General features: G+C 31.2%; 3 protein-coding genes across 5 annotated transcripts in view; 1 reads left to right on the top strand and 2 right to left on the bottom strand.

The window, feature by feature from the left end:
- Agps (alkyldihydroxyacetonephosphate synthase) overlaps positions 1–13,923 on the top strand; it is a 47,043-nt gene extending 33,120 nt beyond the window's left edge. For both annotated transcript variants that reach the window (XM_076529788.1, XM_003704753.3), the window contains exons 4-6: positions 4,054–4,342; positions 12,093–12,402; positions 12,866–13,923. In XM_076529788.1, coding sequence (XP_076385903.1) covers positions 4,054–4,342; positions 12,093–12,402; positions 12,866–13,639 — 1,373 coding nt within the window. In that variant the 3' untranslated portion in view covers positions 13,640–13,923. The remainder of the gene's footprint in view (positions 1–4,053; positions 4,343–12,092; positions 12,403–12,865) is intronic.
- Hel89B (histone acetyltransferase 1) lies at positions 13,849–24,996 on the bottom strand. 2 transcript variants are annotated; one of them, XM_012288617.2, is made up of 15 exons: positions 24,076–24,996; positions 23,449–23,498; positions 22,375–22,622; positions 21,937–22,292; positions 21,497–21,848; positions 20,800–21,422; positions 19,948–20,726; positions 19,307–19,877; positions 18,932–19,226; positions 18,561–18,862; positions 18,152–18,465; positions 15,882–16,632; positions 15,467–15,745; positions 14,753–15,391; positions 13,849–14,381 (listed from the first exon to the last, which is right to left on the bottom strand). In XM_012288617.2, the coding sequence occupies exons 2-15, from the start codon at positions 23,457–23,459 to the stop codon at positions 14,181–14,183; spliced, it is 5,721 nt and encodes a 1,906-aa protein (XP_012144007.1). In that variant the 5' UTR covers positions 23,460–23,498; positions 24,076–24,996; the 3' UTR covers positions 13,849–14,180. The 2 variants fall into 2 exon arrangements, with proteins under 2 accessions (XP_012144007.1, XP_076385897.1); XM_076529782.1 differs by lacking the exons at positions 23,449–23,498; positions 24,076–24,996 and having other exon boundaries at positions 22,375–22,651.
- Positions 24,997–25,255: 259 nt separating this feature from the next.
- On the bottom strand, positions 25,256–26,634 carry ATPsynF (ATP synthase, subunit F). Its single transcript, XM_003704745.3, has 4 exons — positions 26,365–26,634; positions 26,193–26,291; positions 25,479–25,595; positions 25,256–25,403 (listed from the first exon to the last, which is right to left on the bottom strand). Exons 1-4 carry the CDS (start codon positions 26,501–26,503, stop codon positions 25,375–25,377), a joined length of 384 nt encoding a protein of 127 aa, XP_003704793.1. The 5' UTR covers positions 26,504–26,634; the 3' UTR covers positions 25,256–25,374.

Raw genomic sequence — 26,634 nt, 5'->3', positions numbered from 1 at the left:
CAAGGTCAACAAAAAATGAAACAAATCCGTATAGGTATCATATGTGTTCTCTGATACCTTACATATTTTTGCTTGTCGTCTATAATTTTCAAGGCACTTATGGAATTCTAGATGTATCACATACATTGTGTACAGTGTGTTTTCGAAATGGTGGTACAATCGAAAGGAAGGTGAATTCACATGAAAAAATGAGGCCAAAGTGTAGAATACAATTTTCTCATATGTCACTTCATTTTCGACAAAATTGAGATTGAACAGTTTCGAAGCATTAATAAAAAAGATTTGTTCACGGCACATAAAATGATAGGTACAACAACTTTTCATTACTTTGAGAATTAATGAATGTTATTAAACAAATAAATCTAATTATTAATACTATTAAAATTCGTTATCAGTGATTTTTCGTAAGATTATTGACGTAAACGCTGATGTTTAGTACGATGAATTTAGTCGATGATAAGAGCACATAAGTAACAAACCTAATAAAATAATATAAAGTAATAAATCTATTTTAGCGATATTAATAGTATGTCTATCGATCTAAAATATTTGTTTACTATAGGCTTAAGAAACAATTTATTGATTTTATCATTTTCTACTCCGTGAACAAACATTTTTACAAATACTTACAAAATGTCCAAATTCAATTTTCTTGAAAATAATGCTATATACGAACAAATTTTATTCCACATTTTTTACTTAATTTTTCAAGTTGATTCACCCATTTTTGGGTTCTACCACTGTCTCGATACGACCAGCATATGTATAAGTATTGTAGTTAGTGGTTTAGATACCATCTATGGTGAGTACGCACGTTACTACATCTCGCAAACATCTGTTGTGATTCTACGAACGCCCACACTAATCTTCACTTGTTAAGCGTAGAGAGAGACAGCAGAATTTCTCTATTTATAGCGCGTGAACATTTAGATAGTAAATTATTTTAGCAAAGAAAGTGTATTTGTTTTTTCATTTTGTTTTGTTTATGAATAAAGACGAATTTTATTATTATAATTTTTATTTCCTTTTCCTCATTTACTGGTATTTAAAATTGGATATCTTTTACTAGTTTTCTTTTCACAATTATAAAAAATGGTTAGTATGTGTCTGATGAAGTACAATGTCTAGCAACAAATTGAATACTAAAGATAGTTTTTAGTACTAAAAGCTATCTATAAGATAGCATTAAAATTTCTGTTACTGTGATTTTGTTTTGAGCACAATTATTTGAAGTTGTCAGTTATTTTTAGGTCTGTTTGTTTTATAGTTTATTTACTTTTTTTGTTGTAATTTTGTTGTAATATTTATAATAAATAATTAATTATTATATTGTCAGTTATTTGAAGGTCCTAGAATTATGTTCTATTGAAATTTTAATTACTATTAATTAATAATTAACGATAAGATCACATGGTCTTGATTTCGTTCAAATTTTACAGAAAAAAAACTTTTAAACTTAAAAAAAATAATCAAAAGTAATCAAAATGAAGAGTAATTTCAAAACTAAATACATTGCAAATATCTCCTAAATCAGAGAAAAATTTACTTTTGAAGGTTTAGAAATTTCTGTTTAAATATTTCTGTTTATATATTAATACAAAAAGCAGTTCCAAATCAAATGTGATCACTGATAACCTAAAGAGGTGCATGTGACTTAAACATTCAATTAAAAAAAAAAATTTATCTAGTTTTATGAGAAGGTGTGAAGTTTATTAAATTCAAGACTCAGCAAATGTATTTTTTCATTACATATTTTTACGCAAAACGTTCTAAAGCATTAATCTAATAAAAGAAGTTGTACCATCGCATTAAAATATTTTAATATGACTTTCAAGATCACATTATTGATTTGACTTTGAAATAGTATATTTCCTTAAATGTTGTAATACACTGGAATGCTCTCTAAACATTTTTCCATCTTACTTTTTCACGTTATATAACACTTTTGTTCTAACTTCTCCCGTAATTATTGATAAGTGTAGAATAGTAATTATACATTCATACTATCTTGTATGAATCTTAAAAGGCTGTGTCGACAAGTGCTACGGAATGGAGTGCCACTTAAAAAGTCCGTAAAATTGCTACTACATTAAGCCTCGTCAAATGTTATTTAATTCTATTCGATATATTTTCCATAATCAGCCATTTGAATGATTCAGCTTGTTTCAGCGTAGAATATTTTATATTGAAGGAAAAGCTTCGAAGTATTAAAAAATCGAATTTAAATCAGCCTTGACATAAAATTAAATATAAATATCAAACAATCGTAGTCTTGTTTTAACTTCTTGCTATGCGAGTCTAATTCGTGACGTACTCACACTTCAATTTCAAGTTTAGGTCCAATCATAGTCTGCTGAATGTAAAATAGGCATAACATTTTCACTATCTTTACTCGTTTCAATGTTGCAAATGTGAAAGCTAGTTTTAACTGACGCACCTGAAAAATCGTATGGCAGGGATTAATTTTTGCAATAAGTTAAGAAAGTATGTAGATGATACAGAAACTTATAATTTAATAATAATTTAAACATATATTATTTGAGGTATACACATTACTTTTTCAGGAACTTGTATAAGAAGATTCGTCGAAAATTAGTATTTCATTTCTTTAATAATTGGTGTCACGTATTCGGAATTCGAACATTTTATATTTTAAATCAGTAATTACTTAATACCTCATTTTTACCTACTGCAAAAACAATGTAAAGTTTAAAAATTAATTATTTTTTAGAGTATATGAATAACAACTGTGACATGAGATTTTTTCCGTATAAATAAAAGAAACTCTGGCTTTTTATTCTGATTGCAAATGAATCGATAAATTAAAGAATAGTAAAACTCTAAAATTAGCTACTTTCAAGTAAGAATTTCAGAATTAAGTATAAAATTCCAAAAAAAATTGCATATTGGAATAAATATCAAGATAGAAGATATTTATTTTCGGTTTCATATACCAAGAGATCTGAATTAAATTTAAAACTAATGAAACGTAAAGAACAATCAATATTTCTACTAAATTATGAAGATCCTCTTTTTAAGCTAGTCAAACTGCTGTCGAGTTATATGTAAAAAAAAATAGCTATGCAAGGTTTGCCTATGTTCGACTGTCCAAAGGTTGACATGTTCAAGAAAATCTTTTAATTTTGCGCCGCCTCCGAAAAGGTTGAAATGTATTTAATATACTACCTAACGAGTAAATAGGTTTCATTCATATCTGTTGCGTAATTGTATGATTGAATGAAATAGAAATTTCTTCATTAGGAAATAGAAATTATTTTATACTTTTTAGTGCATTTCGAAGTCGGCGTATTTTTTTTCTTAAAATTATTTTTGGGTCACTATGTTCTAATTCGAATCAGTAACGTTTGCATCGGACGTAACATAAATAGAGAAAAATAGCTGTGTATATCTTAATCATAGATCTGAACCATAATTCCATAATTCTAGATCATAATCTCAAATTAACTAGAGTTAATTTATAATACTTTTATAAATTCCTGAATAATAAGTGTATCGTGTATACTTGTTCAGTTTTTGATAATACAGTGCAAACGGTAAATCATAGGCTGTCAAAAGAGTCCTGACCTTTTCCACTTTACTAGAGTCTAAATGATGTCTAATAAAAATCTGTGAGATTTTTCTGCTATAGCCTGTTCTGAAAATTTCTATGGAGACTTTTGAAATATTACGATATTTCCTACTCTGTACACTTATCCTGTATTCTTAATAATTATTATACAATTTGTAAAAGTAAAAAAAAACTTTTAAAAACGTGACAATATTTTCTGCAATACAAAAAAGCTTTTATTTTAAGCGTGTTTTCAATTTTGTTCTAATTTAAACTTAAATACCTAGTGTTATTTTCTAATGATAATTATAAGGACTTATATCTGAAATATAAGAACTAATCATAATTTATTTTATTGTATATTTATTACAATAAGATATTGTATATTTAATTATTATATTTTATATAGAATCTATAATATATATTTTATATACGACATATTTGATGAAACATTAATAACAATATATATGTTCATTAATTTCTAGAGTGCCACGACGACGTCGTCAAAATAATCAAATTATGTGCACGCTACGGAGCAGTTTGTATTCCATTTGGAGGCGGAACAAGCGTCAGCGGTGCAGCTTCTTGCCCATCCAACGAACGGCGAACGATAATATTACTGGACACGTTACAGATGAACAGAATATTATGGATAGACAGAGAAAATCTAGTCGCCTGCTGTGAGAGTGGTATTATCGGTCAGGATCTTGAAAGGCAACTCCGACTGCAAGGTCTGACTTCTGGTCACGAACCTGATTCTTACGAATTTTCTAGGTACACGATATTGCATTAAGAGAGAAAAATATTAGTTGTTTCCTTAATCCTAGAATGCAAATATTTTTCATACATTTTATATAAAAATGATTTTACACGTATAATTTTGTATATTTACATTTTTGAGAAATAAGTGGTCTATATTGATATTTATGAAACATTGATATGACATAGTACTTGACAAATTTTTCTTATCGGATGTTTGTGATAGAGTGGAAATAATCCTTAGCACAGTAACTGCAATATGAAGCATATACCCGCGAAATCCGTATTCCCAGACATAATAAAGAGGAGTTGTAGTGGATTGCGGTGAAGTAATAGGGTAACTAACTATAAATACGGAGACACGAATTCTCGAATCTATTTTTCGCAGATTCCTGCATAGCGAGTGAGCACAAAAGTTTTTATGAGTTCGTAATATGATTAACTATTCCGTGAAAATGGTAAACGATCTTGCTGAAATATTATATGTCGTTTAAAAGGTAGGTAGTCGGTTGTTATTGACTAAAATCAATAAACTGTTTTGTGTTAAAAGCTGAAAATGAATATTGACAGACAGATACTAGCAGGTGATAATACGTAAGTTCCAAAAAACAATTTGGTTGAAAAACCAAATTTTACAAATACTATGAAAAACTATTAAAACCTGCTTCAAGAGACTACTGTAGTGTAGTAATGTAGTTTATGTAAATCCTCAAATTTTTACTAGAATATTGTCAATAATTGGAGAAATTGAAAGAAAATAATTGAAGCAACACGTCCAATTATCAGTTGCAAGCGTGTTTTATTACACTCTACCTAGACGTAGAAATTGAATTCAATAATTTTAATGCATTATTGATTTAATAAATAAATTGTATCGCATTAAAGAGTAAAGTGTAATTACTCCCGGTACATCCATAAAAAGTTAAGACATATACCACAGGATTGTTTCTCTATTTTTATTCAAAAAAGAGCAGTGACGTGTCCCACTTTCCAAAATTATCCTGAATAAAAAATAGTGAAAGCACTATGCAAAATTTACTTCTGCTTATTGATACTTTAAAGCAAATTTTGAACCAATCTGTTAAACATTATTTAAGCGTAAATGACTTGAGTAAAAGTTACGTTACTTAAGCGGATTACTGTTGCACGATTTTACTAGGTATGTTAATTTTTACCGTTTCAGAATTAACATCTTTAATAGTATTGATACATATGTATGATGCGATTTGAGAATCCAACGGCATAAATACGTAACAGCCTAAATGTTTAGTTTGCGAACGAATGAAATCTGTTCTAAACTTAATAACCCAACTTGTGAACGGTTTGACACAATTTAAGGTACATTTAATACATTTCATGTGTATAAGTGAAAATTTCCAGTTTATCACCGCAATATTAAACGATTCAGCAACGCAGAGTGGTAATTACGTACAATATCGTAAAAGTTTATAGGTTTCTGAAGTATGTGAGTATCCAAGGAGAAAATTAATCTTTAGATAAAATCAGGAATTTTCTTCTCGTAATATTCATTTCAAATTATGGTTCAGTTGTATAAAGCTTCATCAAAATCAATGAATTTAACTGTTAACTATTTTTGAAAGAAAAAATAATTTTTGCAGTAGAGTGAACATTCAATATCTGCAAAAATCACCTACACGATATGTGCAAAATATTTATCCCCGCTACTGGGGGATCCCTCTAGATGCCACGAAGCTTTAGCGTCGAGGAGTATAACGTGAGTCTGGTTGTGTATATCCATGAGACAATACCAATGAAAATGTAAAACTTTCCTATTATTGCTTCTTTTTACATAAAACTTTCACCAACATATTTGTAACACTTTCCTGATAAAAATGATACCAAACACGATATAACTTGAACTATATTTACTGGTTTAATTGATTCTAAAAGTTTCTAACGCCGAGGAGGATAGCAAATGAAAAAGAGAGACGCTGCGATCGTGGCAGTTGGCAAAGATCAAAAGTCTGTTCAATTATTTACAATGCTAATGCGTTTCCAACTTTTTTATTTTTCATCCATTTTTATATAACTTCCTCCATCATATTCGTGACATTTTTCTGATTAAAATGAGACCAAACACGACGTAATTTGAGTTATATTTTCTTGCAGTAGCTTATTGTAGTAAAGTCATCGATGCACGCCCGACATTTGAAATTACAAATAAATATGTCCCGAATTACGCCGTGTTTGGTCTCATTTTAATCAGAAAAATATCACAAATATGTTGGTGAAAGTTTTATTTAAGAAAAATGAAAAATAAACAAATTTTATTCTTACATTAGGATTGCCCAATCGATATGTTATTGTTTCTTTACGTTTGGTATACTTCACTCGCTGTCCTTTTTTACGTTCGGCAAAACATCAATAAATGTAGGACCTGTACGGTATGTGCAACAGTTCAAACCTGAGAGATTTGCAGATATCGAATATTTGCAGCATTCAATATCATTTTCTACTGTAACACGTTGATTGCCACCTCATTCGTGCATAAGTATCATTTGAAATTCCATATGAATCCATCATCTATTATTAGAAGTTCTTTCACTTGCTTTGTAATACTCGTATTAAGTTCTTGAAATTACGGATGACAGAAATAAAACATTGTGAAAGTAATAGATAGCATTTGCTATACTTAAAAATACTGTTTAATGAAACTATTAACAAAGAAACTAGTATCACGTCTTTCACATTAATAACTTTAATATGACGGTCAATATACAGGGTGCGGAGCCAAAATCCGGACAAAATTTAATTTAAATTTCTCGCCGTCATATACTTATTCCAAAGTTCGCGATTGGCATCCAAATAACTTGAAATATGTATTAAACAGTCTAACCCTCATAATAGTCGCAATGTCCAAACCAAGCGCAGGATATAACCGAAGGGCCGCAGTTATCGAAAGCATTCGCGCTGACCGGACAGCAACAGTAATCATTCATTACTTCGGGTACCCGAAATTGACTGTATACGATGTGATCAAGAAATATGAGTCGGAAAAATGAAACGAAGGTGTTGCAACACCATCCAGGAAGACTTACTCAAAGGAGCGTATTGTCAGAACACCCGACATCGTTCAACGTGCTCAGGAATTCTGACCTTCTAATAGCCCAGATTTAAATCCTTTAGATTATTATGTATGGAGCGTTGTTGAAGGGGTCACCAACAAATCCAGACATCCAAACATAGAATCATTGAAAGCCGTTATCAAGGCAACATTCGCCAATATGGATCGTGAGGCACTAAAACGGGCCTACAAGCGCTTCAAACCAAAATTGGAAGCAGTCATTCAAGCGGAGGGAGGATATATCGAATAAAATGGTTCTTTATACCCTTATTAACAATGTAGTAAAAAAAGAAGTTACAAATATTTCCGTTTTCTCAATAAAAATTATGTTTGAAAGTAGTTCTTCATTTGTCCGGATTTTGGCGCCGCACCCTGTACATGTTAACTTCAATAGTTACTTTCGTATAATCCATATTAATCTCGATTGATAATAAAAAAAACTATCAATAGCATTAATGTAGTAGTCAATGTCTCTGCTTTAATAGCTACTTTTATTTTATCAAAATTAATGTCGATTGACAATAAAATATATTACACACATGGTTTTTCGAGTACTACGTCATATCAAATTCATTGTAATCAAGAGTGACCACTTAATTTATTCTCGTTAGTGCAACACTCAAATTTCAAATCAACATATTTATTAACTACACTTTTTAAAAACCATTATATAAAAGAACATCAATCCATTTTTGATGCTATACAGATAATTAACGCTACAAAATACAGTAAACACGACATACAAAAGTATTCTTTTGGAACATAACAAATGATATTTCGTAAATGATACACTTTTTTTTAATATAATCTTTAAGTACTTCATGAATCAATATTTAGTAGCTTTTATCATTGTCAATGGATTTCTCGTTGCAGTTTTTAAAATCATTTTGTATTTATTAATTTGTTGTATTATTAGTTATATTTCTTGCAAGTAATATTTATTTATCTTTTCAAAATAATTACGTTAATTTTTAAATTAAAAATAATTACATTAATCTTTTTAGAACTCATATTCTACACATTATAAAGAAATGATAATAACTATATAGGGTAAACTCTGGTAAGTCTGTGATAATTTCATAATTTTTCGATGGAATACTAATATTGAGTCCTATAAATAATTTTATTCGTATGTACATATATTAAATACAATTAGTTTCTAGTGCATTTTAGATAACCTGTTAAACTATGCAGTCCAATTTTTGGGCTGATTCTTAAACAATTGACACAAGATTTTTTTAAATGTTAGCGTGTAAAACGTTTCTACACTGGCTTGCACTAGATTCATTTTTAAGACTACAGTTTTTTTACACATTAACCATTTTTAAGACTGCGTTACATTAATAATTTTTATGTAAACTGAAATATCCTTTTAAGTGCTACAAGGAAATAATTTTGTTTGTTAACCTTGAACAATTATTTTTTATTATATTAGTGTTAGACATTCCTAGTAACTGCAACATCCAATCTACACTAGTCAACTCTTGATATGATATTATTTGAACATTTTTATTTTTAGTAACATTGAGTACTAAACAAATAAGTATGAACGTGAACCTAAAAGTATTATTATCTTAAATTTATTTTTTAGAAAATTCGCATTATTTATGGGGTGACTTGATATTTACATGTTTTAAAAGTGAGTCAAGTATGTAAAGATAAATTAAGAACCATACATATAAAATCAATAGGATATTTTTTTTTACTTAATAGTATATCTTAATAGTATAGGATATTTTTTTTATATTTGATTTTAAAAATACGAATGAAAATCGAGTTTTTATGAAACGATTTGGTTAGTCCGTGGTAGTTCCTTTTAGTTCGTGAGACAGTTATCAGTGACTTGTTTAGTATTGTTTACATTATTGTTAAGCCATCACTTTATATCATATTTATATTATGATAATATACAGTAATCTAATCGTATTACATTACGACATTTGCGACATGATGCTAATACACCAGAAAACATATTATTACTCGAAGATAAAAAATAGATTTATGTGTAATTAATAATTTCATTGTAGATTCTGAGCCATGAGAAAGCATTATTTTTGATATTATTATTTTTTCTATTACCGAATATTGACTCTTGTTTTACGCCACAACGTTTAACGCTTCGAGTATGTGTGCCACTATTTAAATCGATGAAGTTCATCCTATGATTCAGTTCAATATTTACATCCTTCTTCTCTGATGCAATCGTAAGACTTCCATTGATCCAATATCTGAAGAACCTGGTTTAATCCGTTTTTTAATTACACAAAGTGAAGTCTTGGATCTATTGGAAATTGGTTCACTGAAGAAACGTTTGCTTGTTCATTTAGCTCAATTGACTGAATTGAATTTGCTAAAAAATCCGTTCTCCACTAACACGACATCTTTTATTATATTTACATTCTTCAATTTTTATGTAATCAATTTCAGCTATTATATTTTCTCCTCCAACTTGGATTGTGAGATTTTTTCTATTTATAAAACACGACACTCGGTGAAAACTTCTGTAACCAAATGTCTTTTATGATAGGCTAAATTCATTTTCTTCAAAAAATTCATTGATATTCAACAAAACGACAACTACTTTGAACACGACGGTGCAATTCAAATTAAGATCAAATTAAGAATTTTCGAATGCACTATAATTTTGAACAACGTGGAAATATTAAGTTCTCTAGGTTCAATTTCATTTCTTTTCCGCACTTAATACAATTTGTCACAGTAGATCACTTTTCGTGCAATTAGAAATCGATTAATTCTTTATAATCATTACATGTATTCAAAAATTTATATAACTTCATTTTATGTACCTTTAAAGGATGCGTGAAATACTTTACCTGTAGTTGCTTACAAAGTATCCTGTAATGCTTGGATCATAGTATTTATATTAGTTTAATTTTGTACAAACAAGACATTACTCTGTGAAAAGTTAGTTTAATAAAATATTAATCTAATCTGACCTAACTTAATCGATAAATGAATAATGTAATTATTATTGAATTAAGTTAGGTTAGATAGATGAAGTATAACTGCAACTTGAAACTTAATTAAAATTTGTTACATCTCAAAAACGAAGGCTGAGCGACAGTGAGAGGAAAGTTGTTCAGAATAGCAACCTTGACAACATTTTGCAATGTAATCGAAATCAGTGAGAAATCTCTCAAGTAAATAATTGTCCTCGCTGATTTCAGTGGTCTTGATGTTACGAAGGTCAGTTTCCTGAATAATTTTATTTATGCATACAAAGTGAGGCATGTGAAGTAAATCAGCAATATAATCAGAAGTATTCACGATATAAAAATGCTGTAAAGAAAATGTAACAAAGTATTTTCGAAATCATAAGACTATTCTAAGTCATACACATATTGTTCTAAGGCATAGTTTTTACATAAGGTAAAGTGAGGTAATTTCGTAAACGGGGCAAGTGCATATACAGGCTACTTTTATTACAATATGAGCGAAATGTCTCCATTTAGTATGTTTGTTTCCTTGTTTTGTTTCACTATATTCCCTCTTATGTTTCAGCTAAGAGTACTTGTTTGCAGTATAGAGTACTTGCATAATACAGTAAAAAGCATTTTATAGCAGATTTGTTAATAATTCTGCTCTTGGCCCATTGCACATGAAACAAAATTTCAAAGTATTTAACTTCAAGTTATGCTCTTACCCCATTTTCGGGGAAAGTGCAGAGTAGTTGACATTTTAAACAATTTCCTATCAAAATCAAAATGTACAAGGAAAATTAAGGTCCTAGTTAATATTAATTAAATAGTAGTAATTGTGCAAAGCGTTCGATATCGACAGCGTTAAGTATTTACATAGCAGATTGAAAATACCTTACTTGTCTAATCTTCTATTCCATTTTTTAAAACATTGTTTAAATTATTCTTTTGTCATGTTTGACAGCGAATCCGTCGTTTTTTCTTCACCTCAACAACATTAGTAAAATGCTTTCCTTTCATGTCTCTGACAATTCTTAACCAAAAATGGTATGACCCCTATACGTCGCCTATTCTTATCCGACCTTACCCCGTGCAAGTTTTTCTTGTTTCCTCGAATGAAAAGAGACACAAAAGGGAAGCGTTTTGCTGATGTTGCTGAAGCAAAGAAAAAACGTCGAGGACGCTGGCAAGCATCACAAAAGGTGAATTTAAACAATGTTTTAAAAAATGGAATAAAAGATTGGACAAATGTATTAATGCAAATGAAAAGTACTTCGAAGGGAATGGAAAGTTTGTGCTTAAAATTTGAATAAATAAATTCGGATTCTTTTAGGTATCCTCTCGTATATTCTTTTTCATGTCATATAATAATTCTTGAAGTATCGCGATTTGTCACAGTTAGGCGTGGACACTCACTATGGCAAGATGTCACAGAATAACTAATATTGCGTATACCATACAAGATGTCTCTCGATATGGGAGCTAGAGAAATATACACAGCCCCACTCTTTAATTCCATACGAACTTTATTAACAAATATGGTGCTTTGCATTTCTTCGTGATGCTTCTAATACACTACAACCCAAAAATACGTATGTTCTCTCTACATTATCATCCTACATTGCAGGGACTTCTCACCGCATAGTACATATCACGGACTAAACAGAGTTTACTTTATATTTCATGTTACAAGTTAATCCATTGCCAGTGACATAATTGTTTGTATTTGTTGAAAGAACAGTTTAGGTGGATGGGTTGCAACAAGGGCGAGTGGGATGAAAAAAAATCGATATGGAAACATCGAAGATTTAGTTGTGCGAGTCAGAATGGTCACCGGTAGGATAGATGACCCGGAAATCACGTTGGAGAGAAGTTTACTGGTTCCGCGAGCTTCTTGCGGACCTGACTTCGATCATATGATACTCGGTAGTGAAGGTACATTGGGTGTCGTCACAGAAGTTGTGTTGAAGATCAGGCCAATACCAAAAGTAGTCAAATACGGTAGCATAGTTTTCCCAAATTTTCTAACTGGAGTGTCGGCGTTACGTCAGGTAAATCTTATTGAAATGTTATAACATCAAATATATTTTATATGTACACAGAATTATTACAGATGAAACTTAGTTTCCTTAATTAACTTTGCTAATTTTTTAAATGTGATTTGCTAAAATAACTTATACCTTATAACTTTATTAAAATAACTCATTTATTTGTACTTATATTTAAATCTACTTAAGAATACAGGGTGTCTCCTGAAATCTTGGAAACACATCTACTTACAGAAAATTTGCAACTACAAATAATATTCTACACTGAATCATAAAGAACTGTTACATTTTTTTGCTATCAACTATCATTTAACAGTTGTTTTACAGCAAAAATTTATAGACATCCTATATAATACTGTTTCTCATTTTTGCTTCATTTTTTAAACACGAGTTTTAATCAAATGAGAAAAATCATTGCAGATATTTTTTATTAAAAATTGTATCATTTTTATTTTATTGCAAATAGATAGCCAAGGAACGACGTCAGCCTGCTAGCATACGTCTGATGGACAATGAGCAATTCCAGTTTGGCCAAGCGTTACGACCAGAACCTGGCTGGGGCGGTTTAATTTTACAAGGATTGAAACAAGCTTACATTACAAGGATAAAACGTTTTAAATGGGACCAAATATGTGTTGCTACACTTCTTTTCGAAGGTAGCACAACTGCAGATGTAGCGATACAAGAAAAAAACGTTTATAATATTGCCAAACAGTACAATGGTGTTCCAGCAGGAGAAACAAACGGTGAACGAGGATACGTTTTAACATTTGTTATAGCCTATATTCGAGACTTGGGTTTAAATTATTCTGTTTTGGCTGAATCGTTTGAGACCTCCGTCACTTGGAATCGTGCAGTTTCATTGTGTAGAAATGTGAAATCACGCGTAGCTAGAGAGTGTTACGCGCATGGTGTGAAACGGTACTTGATTTCTTGTCGTATCACGCAAACTTACGACTCTGGTTGTTGTGTGTACTTTTATATGGCGTTCAATTATAAGGACCTGTCGGATCCTGTTGAAGTGTACGAGCGTATTGAACACAAGGCGCGTGAAGAAATTCTTGCTAATGGTGGTTCTTTGTCTCATCATCATGGTGTAGGCAAGTTACGTTCCTGTTTTTATCCGGATGTCGTAGGGGAAATAGGAGTGTCCCTTTATCGAGCAGCCAAAGCACACTTGGATCCACATAATATATTTGCAGCCGGAAACTTGGATCCTCAATGTGTATCAAAATTATAAATTTAATGCCAACAAAATATTGTAATAATTTAGAACTTATTTCACCGGGAATCTTTTAAGTTGAAAAAATTACTTCTATTGAGGGAACACTGTTAGTAAATAACAGTAATGATAGACATTGTCATTTTACTAATTTGTTGTGATGATATAAAAATAGCGGTAAAGGAAGAGACTAGTATAATATGTATAAATAAATATGAACCATGGTGTCGTTTGGTACAAATACGGAATTGTAATTGTATCAGCATTTTTATAAGTTATTATAAATAAACAAGACTCGCTTACTTATAGTACTTAATTAATATTATCCATAACTTATTTATCCGAGTTTCTTCTTTGTAAGTAATTCGTATATCTTTTGTTCTTCTTTAATGAAAAGAATGTTCGTTACTTTCAGTTCATGAAATTAAAAGAATTAATCATTTCCTTTATCAGTTCTGATCTTCGTACGTTCATTTAATAACGTAATCAGTTTTTACATACGTATTAATTCTGCTAAATCATTATGTATTTGATTATACTGATGAGTAAAATGATAAGCTCACTGGTTTTCAGACTTTAGAGAGGACAGAAATGAATCAAAATCATATTCGTCGTCGTATTGTTGTTGTTCCCATAATTCAGGAAGAATTTCTAGAACAGAACGACTAACACCTGGAACACCGGTAATTTTAGATACGGCATCTTCTTGTGATTCTGGCCTTTTTCCTTTACTGTTGTCCAACGAAAACAAATCTAGTAACTGTAAAAAATTATTGTGAACAGAATGTTATTATAAATTTTACTGATAATTTAAGTACATTTTTGGAACGAGTAAAAAATTGGCAGACTATTTTAAAGGTCTCATCAGACATAAAACATTAATTTTAATTTTAACATAATTACGTATAGAATTAAGAAAAAAATATAAGTACAAACGTTATATCACAAATGAATTTAGTGAAAAAGAATGTTATGATTATATCATTCTTTTTCAATAACTTTATCGATAACTTCAATACTTTTGTATTATGTTGTTTCATTATTATTTATATTTACATGTGAGATTTTATGTCTCAAATACGCTGTCAGTTTTTTACATTTATTCGCTGTACAATTCTTCAGATATCGTACCTGATCAGTTGCCATTGTTTCCAAAGATGCGTTCTCGGTCGAAATAACAGTATTTGCAGTAAGAAGCTTGAACTTTTGAAGTCCCATAATTTTCTCTTCCACTGTTGATCTTGTGATTAACCGATATACGTTAACTACTTTCTTCTGTCCAATGCGATGTGCTCGGTCCATCGCTTGCAGATCTTTCATAGGATTCCAATCATGTTCTACAAATATAACTGTATCTGCACCAGTCAGATTTAAACCAAGACCACCAACTTGAGTTGTTAACAATAACACATCTATCGACGGATCAGCGTTGAAACGTGCCACTACGGAATGCCTTTGTGTCGCGGGTATACTTCCATCAAGTCGAAGATATGTGACTGTTGGTAGATGTGTACGCAACAAATCTTTTTCTACGATATCTAACATTGCTTTCAATTGACAAAAGATCAACGCTCTATGTTGGCTCACTAATTGTTGCTGTTGTGGTGGTTGATTATCTTGAGTAGTGCCAGCAGCCACGGAATTACGACTTTGTTGTTGCTGCGGCTGACCGATACCACAATCTAATAACAATTGTTTCAATGCAGGTAATTTAGCTCCATGTTCTATGTCCGCTAAAGTACTCTTTTGCTGTTTTAATGTATTGCATATCTAAAAATAAATATCATTAAATTAATATCACAAGTATATAATTATAATATACGTGTCTGTATTATGGATACTAACATTTTGATACAATGGATGTCGTGGATTTAGTACTAATTTAGGATGATTACAAACATTACGTAGATAACGCAATGCTTCGAACACGTGACCACCATGCGGATCATTCGAAGCCGAAGTACACGATACAGTCGACAATAGAGTAGCAGAATGACGAGTACGAAAATCTTCGTACAACGTTCGTTGTAACGGTGATAAATCACAATAGTAGTCTTGTGTGATTTTAGGCGGTAAGTCTTGAAGAACATCCTCTTTATTTCGCCTAAGTAAAAATGGCAAAACCTGACAGAATAAATTATAGTGTAAGATATACTGTATTATTAAATTTGTAAGAATTTATTTATAACTGAAACAGCGGCTGTTTTTTGCTAATAAAGTTAAAAAACAAAAGAGAAAAACATATAGAAAAAAAGATTACCTGTCTATGAAGTGCCTCCATAGCTAACGCCCCTGCTTCTTGTTCTTTTGGTCCAGCTTTTGGTTCTCTACAAGCTAAAATAGGACGTGAATACTTTGCCGCAAATTGCTTTTCAGTGCCCAGGAAACCTGGCATTAAAAAGTCAAATAACGACCACAATTCGAGCACGTCATTCTGCACAGGCGTGCCTGAGAGTATAAGTCTGTGATTGGCATGCAATCGTTTTGTCGCTTTCGCACTTTTCGTTTTTCCATTTTTTATGACATGACCTTCATCAAGTACACAATAATTCCATTGACGAGTTTCAAAATAATCGATATCTTTACGTACTATATCATAACTCGCAACGATGAGTCTATGATGAGCGACTTTTGGTCGTAATTTTTCTCGTTCAGGCGGGGTGCCGGCATATTGTAACACCGAAAGATCTTTGGTTTTAAAGAATTTGTCAGCTTCGTATACCCAGTGACCAGTTAAAGTCGGTGGACACACTACCAAACTTGGTGGAGCATGAGGATTACGATGATGATCTAACGCTAATATACAAAGAGTTTGCAACGTTTTTCCAAGACCCATATCATCACACAGAACACCATGGAGTCGATAGCAATTTAAAAAATTTAACCAATTTAAGCCTTGACGCTGATAAGAACGCAGTTCTGCAGCTACAGGAATTGGTAATTCAGTATCTGGAATACTGCGTGGATTCAAAAGTTGTTCTAGAAACCGCCGCTCTTGAGCTTTTTTCTCTCTAAAATATGATTAAAATTTTTATTACATTAATTGATTGTGTCCTAACTATGTTATAACTATTTAAAGAATAGTGCCAACGATACAATATATAGAATGCTGATTATATAAGAATTAAATAATTGAAGAAAATTATAAAATTTTTGACATTTTCACACCTTAAGATATATTTTCATTAAACATAGCAATGCCTTGATAATTGCTTGCCACTATTCCTCACTGATCGTTGTAATTCACTTTGTCAAAATCTAGCATTTTGTATTTAAAAGAAACAAATGGGTGATTGTTTATACTGCCGCTTCTTGAGAACTGTTTGTGATTCATATACATCAGAGAAAAAGCATATACTCATGATTTTTTGGAATAGCTATTTTTCTTATCGCTTGAGCGAATGTGGCCAGGAGCAGTAAGCAATTTTCAAGGCATTACTATATACATCATACTACTAAGTACCTGTAAACATTGAAAACACATATATACATACACAATATGTTAAAAAAATGTCCAGATTGATACAAAGAAAAAACGAATTCTGCAGATAAATGAATTTCCTTATTAAATTTGCAATATGCATTTTTTGTCTTGCTATATACTCAGTGTAATACTTATAGAATTATTGGAAGTCTTTAGAAAGCTCTTTGGGGAAATCGCATTAAAATTTTTTGTCACGGTGCATTAAATTGTCTCCGCGTCGTCATAGCGAGCCATATCCGTTACCAATTTTATTTTGAGAAAAAAAAAAAAATATGCTCAGACAGTAAATCTGAAGGTTACTGTGAGTAGATAATGGTCACTATTTTTGTTCACCAGAAATTAAAGGCCACGACTGACGAGTACGAGTGCGCGTTATCACAAAGAGGAAATCATTCATTGAACAGTGAAGCTCAAGCTAATTCGCTAAAATTATTTAAAAAGTCTATTTACGGCATTTTAATAAAACTCATTGAAACAATGGATTTTCAGTAGAAAATATACACGTTCAATAGTCGTTTTAACGATTTATATGCGCCGATTCCTTTTCTCTGTTCATTTTCAAACAACTGATAACCTTTAAATTGTTTATATGTATTAAAGAAATACTACTAACATAACAACGTCCATACGGTCTTTAATACTTTTTCAAATATTTGATGTTGTTTACTCTTTTATATTGATTTTTATATTCTTGTGGCACTTCTTCTACTTCTAAAATAAAATTAAATTGTGCTACTTCATCCTTGAAATTGTAACTATGCAAAAAGCAAGTAATCTTCCAATGTGTACTGTACAGACACCACTGTATCCATAGCAACAAATAAATCATATAAAATTGTGTAAGGTTAATACTACTTGCTGTAAACGTAGATAGAACTACCTTAAAAGTACTCTCTGGTACTCATTGGTACATTTAAAAAGAAAAGTTGGTCTGGAAACTTTTTGAACATACCGTGTACAAAGTAATAGCAAAATTCGCCACATGACGAAACCGATGTACATTAAATATATTTACTTCTAGAGTTACTTAAATCTTTGATACTTACACTAGATCTGGCGGGTCAGCAATTGCACCAGGATCCAGAGGTAAAAGTTGCACGAGTGTTGCAAATGTTGCACTGCAAGCTAATCTTACTGCCTGATTCTGATCACTCATACGCCCCAACAAAGGTACCATGAACAATACAGCATATGGAACTATATTAACACCTAAACTTTCGACAAGACATGCTAATGCTTCAGCTGCGCCTTGCCTTATCGAATCCACTTCACTTGGTGCAGTCACAGTTGTAGAATATAATTTTTCACCACCAGTAGCTTCTAAGAGTGGTATTACACTGCGTGTAACATGTACTATGGTCTGTAAAAAGATTTTTTGTAATATTTATACGTTATGAAATAAAATGGATAGTTGTTAAGAGAAATTCATTGATTTCATGTTTAATAAATTATCACCTTTTCTGTATCTAATGTAGCTAATACAGCGATACATCGTGATGCCATATGTCTAACAGCCTTATAAGGGTGGGCCAATAATTTACATAAACAGGAAAGACATTCCAAAGCAGGAGGTAGTAAAGCTTTATCAAGACTTGGAGCCATGATTTCTAAAACTTGTAAACCGAAAATGAGTTGATTTACTCCTTCTTGAGTATTTTCACGGCCAATGATTTTATCTTCTTCTCGTAATATACTTGGTAATATCAGCTCCCAAAGGTGTGGTAACCGTGTAGGTAATTGTGCACCGAAAAGAGTAGCTACAAATGGAAATATAAAAAGTTTATATGATGTAATTCTATTATATTAAAACTATATTTGACGCAAACCTATAGCAGTAAGTGCAAAAGTGGCGCCACGACGACGTGTTCGAGCAGCTTTAGCTTCAGGTTCTTCACAAGCAAGTAATTCTTCCAAAGGAATTTCAGTTGTCGGCGGTCGACCAGGTCCTCTTCCTCCACCAAGTCCACTACTTGCTCCTCGATTGTAAGCTACTCTTTCAGCATGTTTTTGTCTATTGCTTAAAGTAAGAATTCCATCAAATAGATCTGAGTCTGTATTGCAATTTACACGAGGTGTAAATTCAATATCCGAGCATAGGAATGTACATAAATTGGTCGATATCTATGATTTAAAGTGTATATCAAATTATTTGAAAAGAACATAACAACTAACTGTACGAACTATAATTATTTCATGCATACCTTTGCATTGGGAGAAGGTTTTCTATCTACACAAAGATCAACTAAGTATGACAAATGTTTTGCAGCTAACTTTTGTAATTCTTCATTTTCCTCGCGCTTTATAGCTTCCATTAACGGTTTTACTAATGGATTAAGAGGTTGTGGGGTCGGTGGAAGGCAATGTAACATCGTGGCAGCACCAGCTAATGCTGCCATTGACATGACATTATACGAAAGTTGTTGTGCTGCTGTGTCAGCAGCACCTGTTTCTAAAGCTTTCCGTCTTTCTTCCAAACTTTCTATTAGTTTCGGTTTTAGTTTAATTGTACTAGAATTCCCGCCAATATTTCCACCCGGTCCTCCGGAACCTGTGGCATTGCTCATGGCACAAAGCTCTGAAATCGGTTTTCCAGCAAGGCTTGCAATTTGATCAAGCGTCATTACTCCCGATGCATCTATCTCAATAGGAACAGGTAGTTTATAGTGTTTGAGAGTGGCAATGTAATCACGACTATCATGTAAAAGACGAGTGAAAGATGCGGCGATTTCGTCATAATATACGCATTCATTTAAACACCCCAACAGTCTGTCCCTTTTAAGAAAATACACGATTATTAGATTAAGTTTCACAAAAGCAGATAAAAAACAATTCATCTTTGTACCTTAAAATGTCTGGTATTGCAGGTGGTTTCATATTGTTTACGGTCGCCCAATGAGACATAGTTAAACCTACAACGGTGCGTTGTAATGCTGAGCGTGAATTAAGATGTGCCAATAATACTTTAGCATAGCAAATTGCAGGACTAGGTATGTCTGGTGTATAAGTAACACCCGGTGCCGGTTGTACTACATAATGTGATAACAATCCTAACATTCGTGAAGCTCTACAACGAGCCTGTACTACATTTGATTTTCTTATATTTTGAGCTACAGTCTCGATTCCACCTATGTAAACTTTCAGTTCAGACATTGATTTTCCATTTCCGCTTATAGTATTGTTCCCTCCGTTGTTACTAGTATCTGATTGTCCATCGCAAATACCAATAATTTGATTACTTTTTATTCCTTTATTAAGAGTACTTATTGTCATTAATAAGTTCGGATTAAATGGCACGTGTTCGGGTTGCATAGCAAGACAAAGCCATGTGCTAACGAGAGGACACGCTGCATGCAATAGTAGTTCGAGATCGCTCTGTACGACTAGATTTTCCCAAACACGTTCGGCTACGTCTTGTATGGCAGTCACATGTTCGATCAATACACGTTGAAACACATGACGAAGAGCTTCCTGTAATACCAATCCACCTCCTTCACCCCATCGTTCCTTTCTATTTTTATTATGAGCACCGTCATCTCCAGTTAATGTCTGTAATGTTTGCAAAGTGGCTTTTCGTACACTAGAACTAGAATGACTAAGAAATGGCCACAATCGCGGTAAAACCTGTAATTGTATACATTTTAAATAAAAAAAGAACAATTTATACTATCATAAGTTAGATTCATATAATTGTTACCTGTGACAATGGCTGAGGGGTAATGTAAGTGTGTGCTGTAGGTAATGAAAGTATAGCAGCGAGTAATCCCATAAAACTATTACATGCTGCTGCTAGATCATCTTGTTCACGTAGAAGTTCCCAAAGACGAATTACAATAGCCTCTAATTCTGCCGGTTTCAGTAAACGTGGAAGGGCGAATGCCACGGGTATAAGTGCACTAGCTGCAGCAGCACCTACATCGTCAACCGGATCAGAAAGACCTTGTATGATAGCTGGAAATACTCTTGGTAAAATGTCATCCAGTAGATCATCTCGTACAGCAAGTAAATATTTCAATGCAAGCAATGCGCCATGTCTTGCTTCCCATTCATCGTGTTCTAAAAGCTTTAGCATAACTGAAAGTATCCCTAAAATACCCTTATTTTCATTTTCATTATCTTTTTGATTTGGCACTAGTAATAGAAGAGAACCTAGTGCTTGAGCACATGTTTCTCGTACAGGTGCAACTACTTGATCAGAAACAAAATCTCCAAATCTATCAAGTCCTAAGACACATAATAATCGTAAAGCAGCATCAATAACCCATTGATAATGGCTTTCTTCCATTTCATTCATAGTCTGATCTCTTGATTTACCAGCACCTGCACCAAATTTTTATTGATATACAAATTTTTAATTGCTTATTGTTAATAATTTTGTTTAAAGTTTTGTATACCTTTTCCATGAAGTTTTACCAATTCTCTTAAAGCTGTTGCAGCTCCATGTCGCACTTCCCATTTTTGACTAAATAAATCTTGACAAAGGTTTTCTGCAAATGACTCTAAAGGCCAGTCGATTACAGAATCTGGCCAACAACCAGTACTATCTGGTACACTACTGGTTGATTCAGTCTGTGCATTGCAATTAACACCGATTTCTGATGAGATCACTTCCTCTAATTTTATTTTTTTACTGAATGGTTCTCCTGTGTTAATAGGAGATTGAGCATTTGAATTGTTATAATAATCTTCATTACTACGATGTTCATCTGGTTCTCGTGAACGTTGTTTTGAAACTGACTGTCGTGCCTATTTAGGTACGTGTTTTTATATTAAAACTTCTTTAATTTATAAATCAACGTAATAACAATATTCAAATTAAAAAGTGATATATTACTTTACGTCTGGCTCTATTCATTTCACGTCTACTAAGTCCACTCGGTTGTTTTAGCGTTTCACTCACAGATACTTTATTCTGTGTATTCGAGGTAGGCGGCGATACTACTGGTGTTAAGTCTTCAGCAGTAAATAGCTCTGATGTATCAACTCCCATTAATCGTGGATGGAGACCCAATTTAGCAGCAATAAGTTTTTCTTCCTGATTTGGAAGTGATACTTGTTCTCCATCAGCAGCAATCAGATCGTATTCACTACCTTCTGATCCAGTAAGATGTGAACTGCGAGCTAAGACTTTTTCCATATTAAAGTCTCCCAAATTTAATCTATTATTTGGTTTTTTCGTTTCACCATCATCTATTAATTAATATAGTTTATGCATGAACAACTGAGCATAAAGTTTTACATTTTTAAATAATACAAGGTATGAAATAATTACTTGTACATATTTCTTTTTTAATTGGTTGTGGATCCCAAGCAGGAACCTGAGAAAGTATAGCCTGTACAGCTTGTGCAGCTGATACTCTGGTATCCCATTGCGGAGACTTTAACAGAGTAGAAACTCTTGCCAACAAATGATGTAGATCATGAGGATGTAATCTTTGCGCTTCTCCTAATTGCTGTGCTGCAGCTCTTTTAGTGACAGCATTTGTTCCTGTTTCCAATAATATAAATAGTCTGTCCAACCTGTGGTAATTCATATATTACATTATACATACTTATACTTATGTAGCACAAATTAGTGGTAATTACAACTTTCAGTTCTTAACTACGCTATATCTACTAGTTTAAATTAGACGTTTAATATTACAGAAGTATGCAATTTGTCAAATAATGAAATATTTGACAAAATACTTAATATTTCTTACTTTCAAATAGCATTTTTACTATATTATGAATTTATGTTGCTAATACTAACCAAATATATGTGTATTATTAATCACAATTGTTTGAAAAATGAAGTGAGAATAATTAGGAATTAAAGGGAAGATTTTGTGTATTTAAACATTTGATATTGTTAACTACAAAAAGTTAAACAATAACAGTATTACACACAAGTAATAAAAAAATATTGAGGCTGTAGAAGATATTAATTTATATTGCATATTATATACCTTTTACAATAGAATTTAAGGACATTATTTTGTTAATGTTATATTACTATTTAATCACAGTACAAATAAATATTTAATGTTTACATAAATATAAATATTATAATAAGATACAGATTTGAATACATGCAAATATTTGAAACACAAAATATGAATTCTATATACTATAGAATTGGTTCTTACATTTTTTTTTTCGAAGAACTTTCCTTATATAATTTTACATTTCAAGCATATCTAAATAGAATGTAACAGTTTGACATGTACACATATAAAACATAATAACTTTTAAGTATATATTATTAATTCATATACCTTGTGTTTCAATATTTCATAAGTATTAAAATGTTACACATTTTATGCACTAGTATTACATTATCATAAAATAATAATTAATGTTTTACCTGGATGTCATATTTGCAAGTATCGTTGATCGTAGAATAACAGTAAATGTCTAAAATCAAAATAAAAGTACACATATATCTCTCTAATTTTATATACACATATGAAGGATTAATGACTGTTGATAAACAAGAATACATTTATAGTTACATTTGCAAAGAATAGGCATAGAAATTTTAAAAATGCAATCAAAAGTTCTTCAAATACTAATAAATTAACTGGAAATGTATTTTCAATAAATTTTTAAATATCATAAAAGTTTGAAAGGAAGTGCTTTGAGTGATCTAATTGTACAAAATAAGATGGAGTACAAAAAATACTAAAATAAGTTATTATTTATTATTTGATTAATGCAAATGACTTGAATAGAAAAAGCCAAATAAGAAGTCTAAAGATGAAAATTTGTTGTAGTAATATTGATGAGGTGGAGATAATACTTGACATCTGCGAGGACGCGTTTTTTTCATTGGTATTTAAATTCAAGTATCTGGGTAATGTAGAATTTTAGCATAATGGTGTAAACTTTAATTAAAAAAACTGAATACAATATAATACTTCCAGAGATATTATTAAAAAAAACACAATATGGGTACATAAATAAATAATAATTGGCGAACAGTTAAACATACCTGATTGCAATACACAATTTATTTAACTGCTACACTTCAGCTAACCCGCATAGCAGTTTCCCACTGTATTGATTCCTTAAAAATCACATTACGATGTACATTTTGAAAAAGTCGACAGATAGACAGACTATTTGTCAAATTTTTCGGAGAGCAACGCATGTTACAAGCATCAAATTTATACTGACAGCCATATTGCAGGGGAACCTGAGTTTTGTCCCCCAATTTTATTCTTATTGGCGGGTTATGTGATGCTTATGAATCGATTGACCAATCAACGCTGTCTTCGTGCATTGCTCGCATCAAGTTGCACATATTTCGTACATAGGACGCATTTATGCCGCGTACACATATTTATTAAATGCATTAATTATTTGAGTATTATACATTTGAATTTTATTATTTAAATGCATTAACATATATATGTATACATATAATTTGTTACTACTTGTTCGCTATTATTTTATAAATACTTTACACTTGAATAATTTGTACATATAATTAAATTTTGATAACTTCCATTATAATTTTTTGCGCAATGTTTAAAAGATTTCATATTTATAATGCATTTGTGTTTCATTGATATTTTATCATTCGACTATGTTCCCAATTAACACTGTGTTTTAAGTATATAACACAATTTATGTATTTCATTTATGACTATAAGTTTTTATATATTGCAATAATATAAAAAATAATTAGTTAAAAATATTTAAAGCGTTTTAGATATAATTAGATAAATCAAATTACTTGAAACTTGATCATAAATTTACATACAATAGCTTACATTAAATTGCTAGAAAAGTATTTGCATATATAATCATTCAATGATTTAGTATTAAGTACGAATTTCCATAACACAATTTCCAGTTTGATGCTCTTTTATATGTCTGTGATGTTATTTTGCCGTTTATATTTTTTCCAATGTTTTATGCAAATTTGTTTTATTTCTTAAGTTGAAAAATGTAATGTATATTTACTTATTAAAAGTTGCAAAGTATTGTTTTAATTGTTAAATATGTAGTTCAATATTTTAATTATAATTCTTTTGAATAACAAAACAAAATTCTTGTTCAGAATCATATAATTATTTCCTCAAACTTTGTACAACTTAATAAAATTTTTTTAATATAATAAATTTTGCCTGCAAATAAATCATTTTATTTAACAATAATAAATTGCATTTTTTGTATATTAGGTATTTATTTTACTAACTTTCAAAATTATTCAGCAAAGTTTAATGAACTAATACAATATAGCGGTGTTCTATTTTGACTGAATATATTTCCAATAATATATATATTAATGATATTTGTAGCTCCTGTGGCCCCCTGAAAATTGAAATACATAGTATTGTAACACGCAATTATTCTGACCAAACATAAATTTAAAAATTATGAACTTACTTATACGTAGATAATTAATAGCATAAAAGAATAAGGAACCGGCAACTAACACTTGGTAGTATGGAGCTGCCGTTGCTCTTTTTGGCTGTACCCATGCCATTTGCCAACGCCAGAAAGCTGTAACATTGAGTAATTTTAATTATTTTTTAATGCTTATTATAATGATTAATGACAATAATAACTTAAACGTTACTAACATATACAAATATTTAACTTGTGTAATGACACTAATAAAAACAAGGTTATATCTAGCCTGTTACATAATTTCTAAGCCATAGTATAATCATTTTAAAATAATATAAAAAGTATACTACAGAAAACACGCAATCTAATTATTTTCTGTAATTGTGATATAAAAAAAATGTTATATTAAGACAATTTTTAATTTTCTTTTTTTTAACATTTTCTACAAAAAGAAGTCTGGCATAAAAGTTTGGAATCTTAATAAAAGGTTTAAAGTCTACAATTCTATAGTTCAGTCAGTTTAAAAGTGTACTATTCATATTTAAATGATCATTTATATTAGTCGTAATATATAATTAAAAGAAGATACATTCATATAAAAAGATACTAATGATGGAAAAGTAGAAACGGAAAAAAATTTCTAAGATTTATCTTTTGCTATTCATTTCATAAAACCACATGTGCGAAATTGTTGCGATTACAGAAAATAATTAGATAACTTGTCTTTTATAATATACCGTATGTACTTACCTCGAGAAAATAATCCTGCTATTTCCCTGGGACCCTTTTGACGTCGTCCAATCCATGCTGGTAATTCACGAAGCTTAACATCTCCAAATGGTGTATCAGCTACAAACATATACTTGCTATAATGAATTAATTTCTAGTTTCATTAATACAAAAATCAGACAATATTACTTACGTTTTCCGTAGTATCGGGCAGGGTTGTATGGTCCATGTTGATCTGGATTGTATTCAGCAGGGTAATCACCGAACCTAACATGTTTTGTTAACGGAAAAAGAAATGATTCTTCGGCCCCTGATTTTTGTGGCTGAGACATCGTAAAACAAGAACGAAATATCTTATTTTAATTGATTTAAGGAATGAAGAACGGTACCATGGGCCAAAAACTACGTAACTCCCTACAGTGTCAGCGAGTAGAAATGATCTAATTCAACGCCCTCTTTCACC

Source organism: Megachile rotundata, chromosome 3 (assembly GCF_050947335.1).
Source record: "Megachile rotundata isolate GNS110a chromosome 3, iyMegRotu1, whole genome shotgun sequence".
NCBI lineage: Eukaryota > Metazoa > Arthropoda > Insecta > Hymenoptera > Megachilidae > Megachile > Megachile rotundata.
The sequence above is the reverse complement of the archived record's forward strand: the minus strand, read 5'-3'. Positions and strand labels throughout refer to the sequence as shown.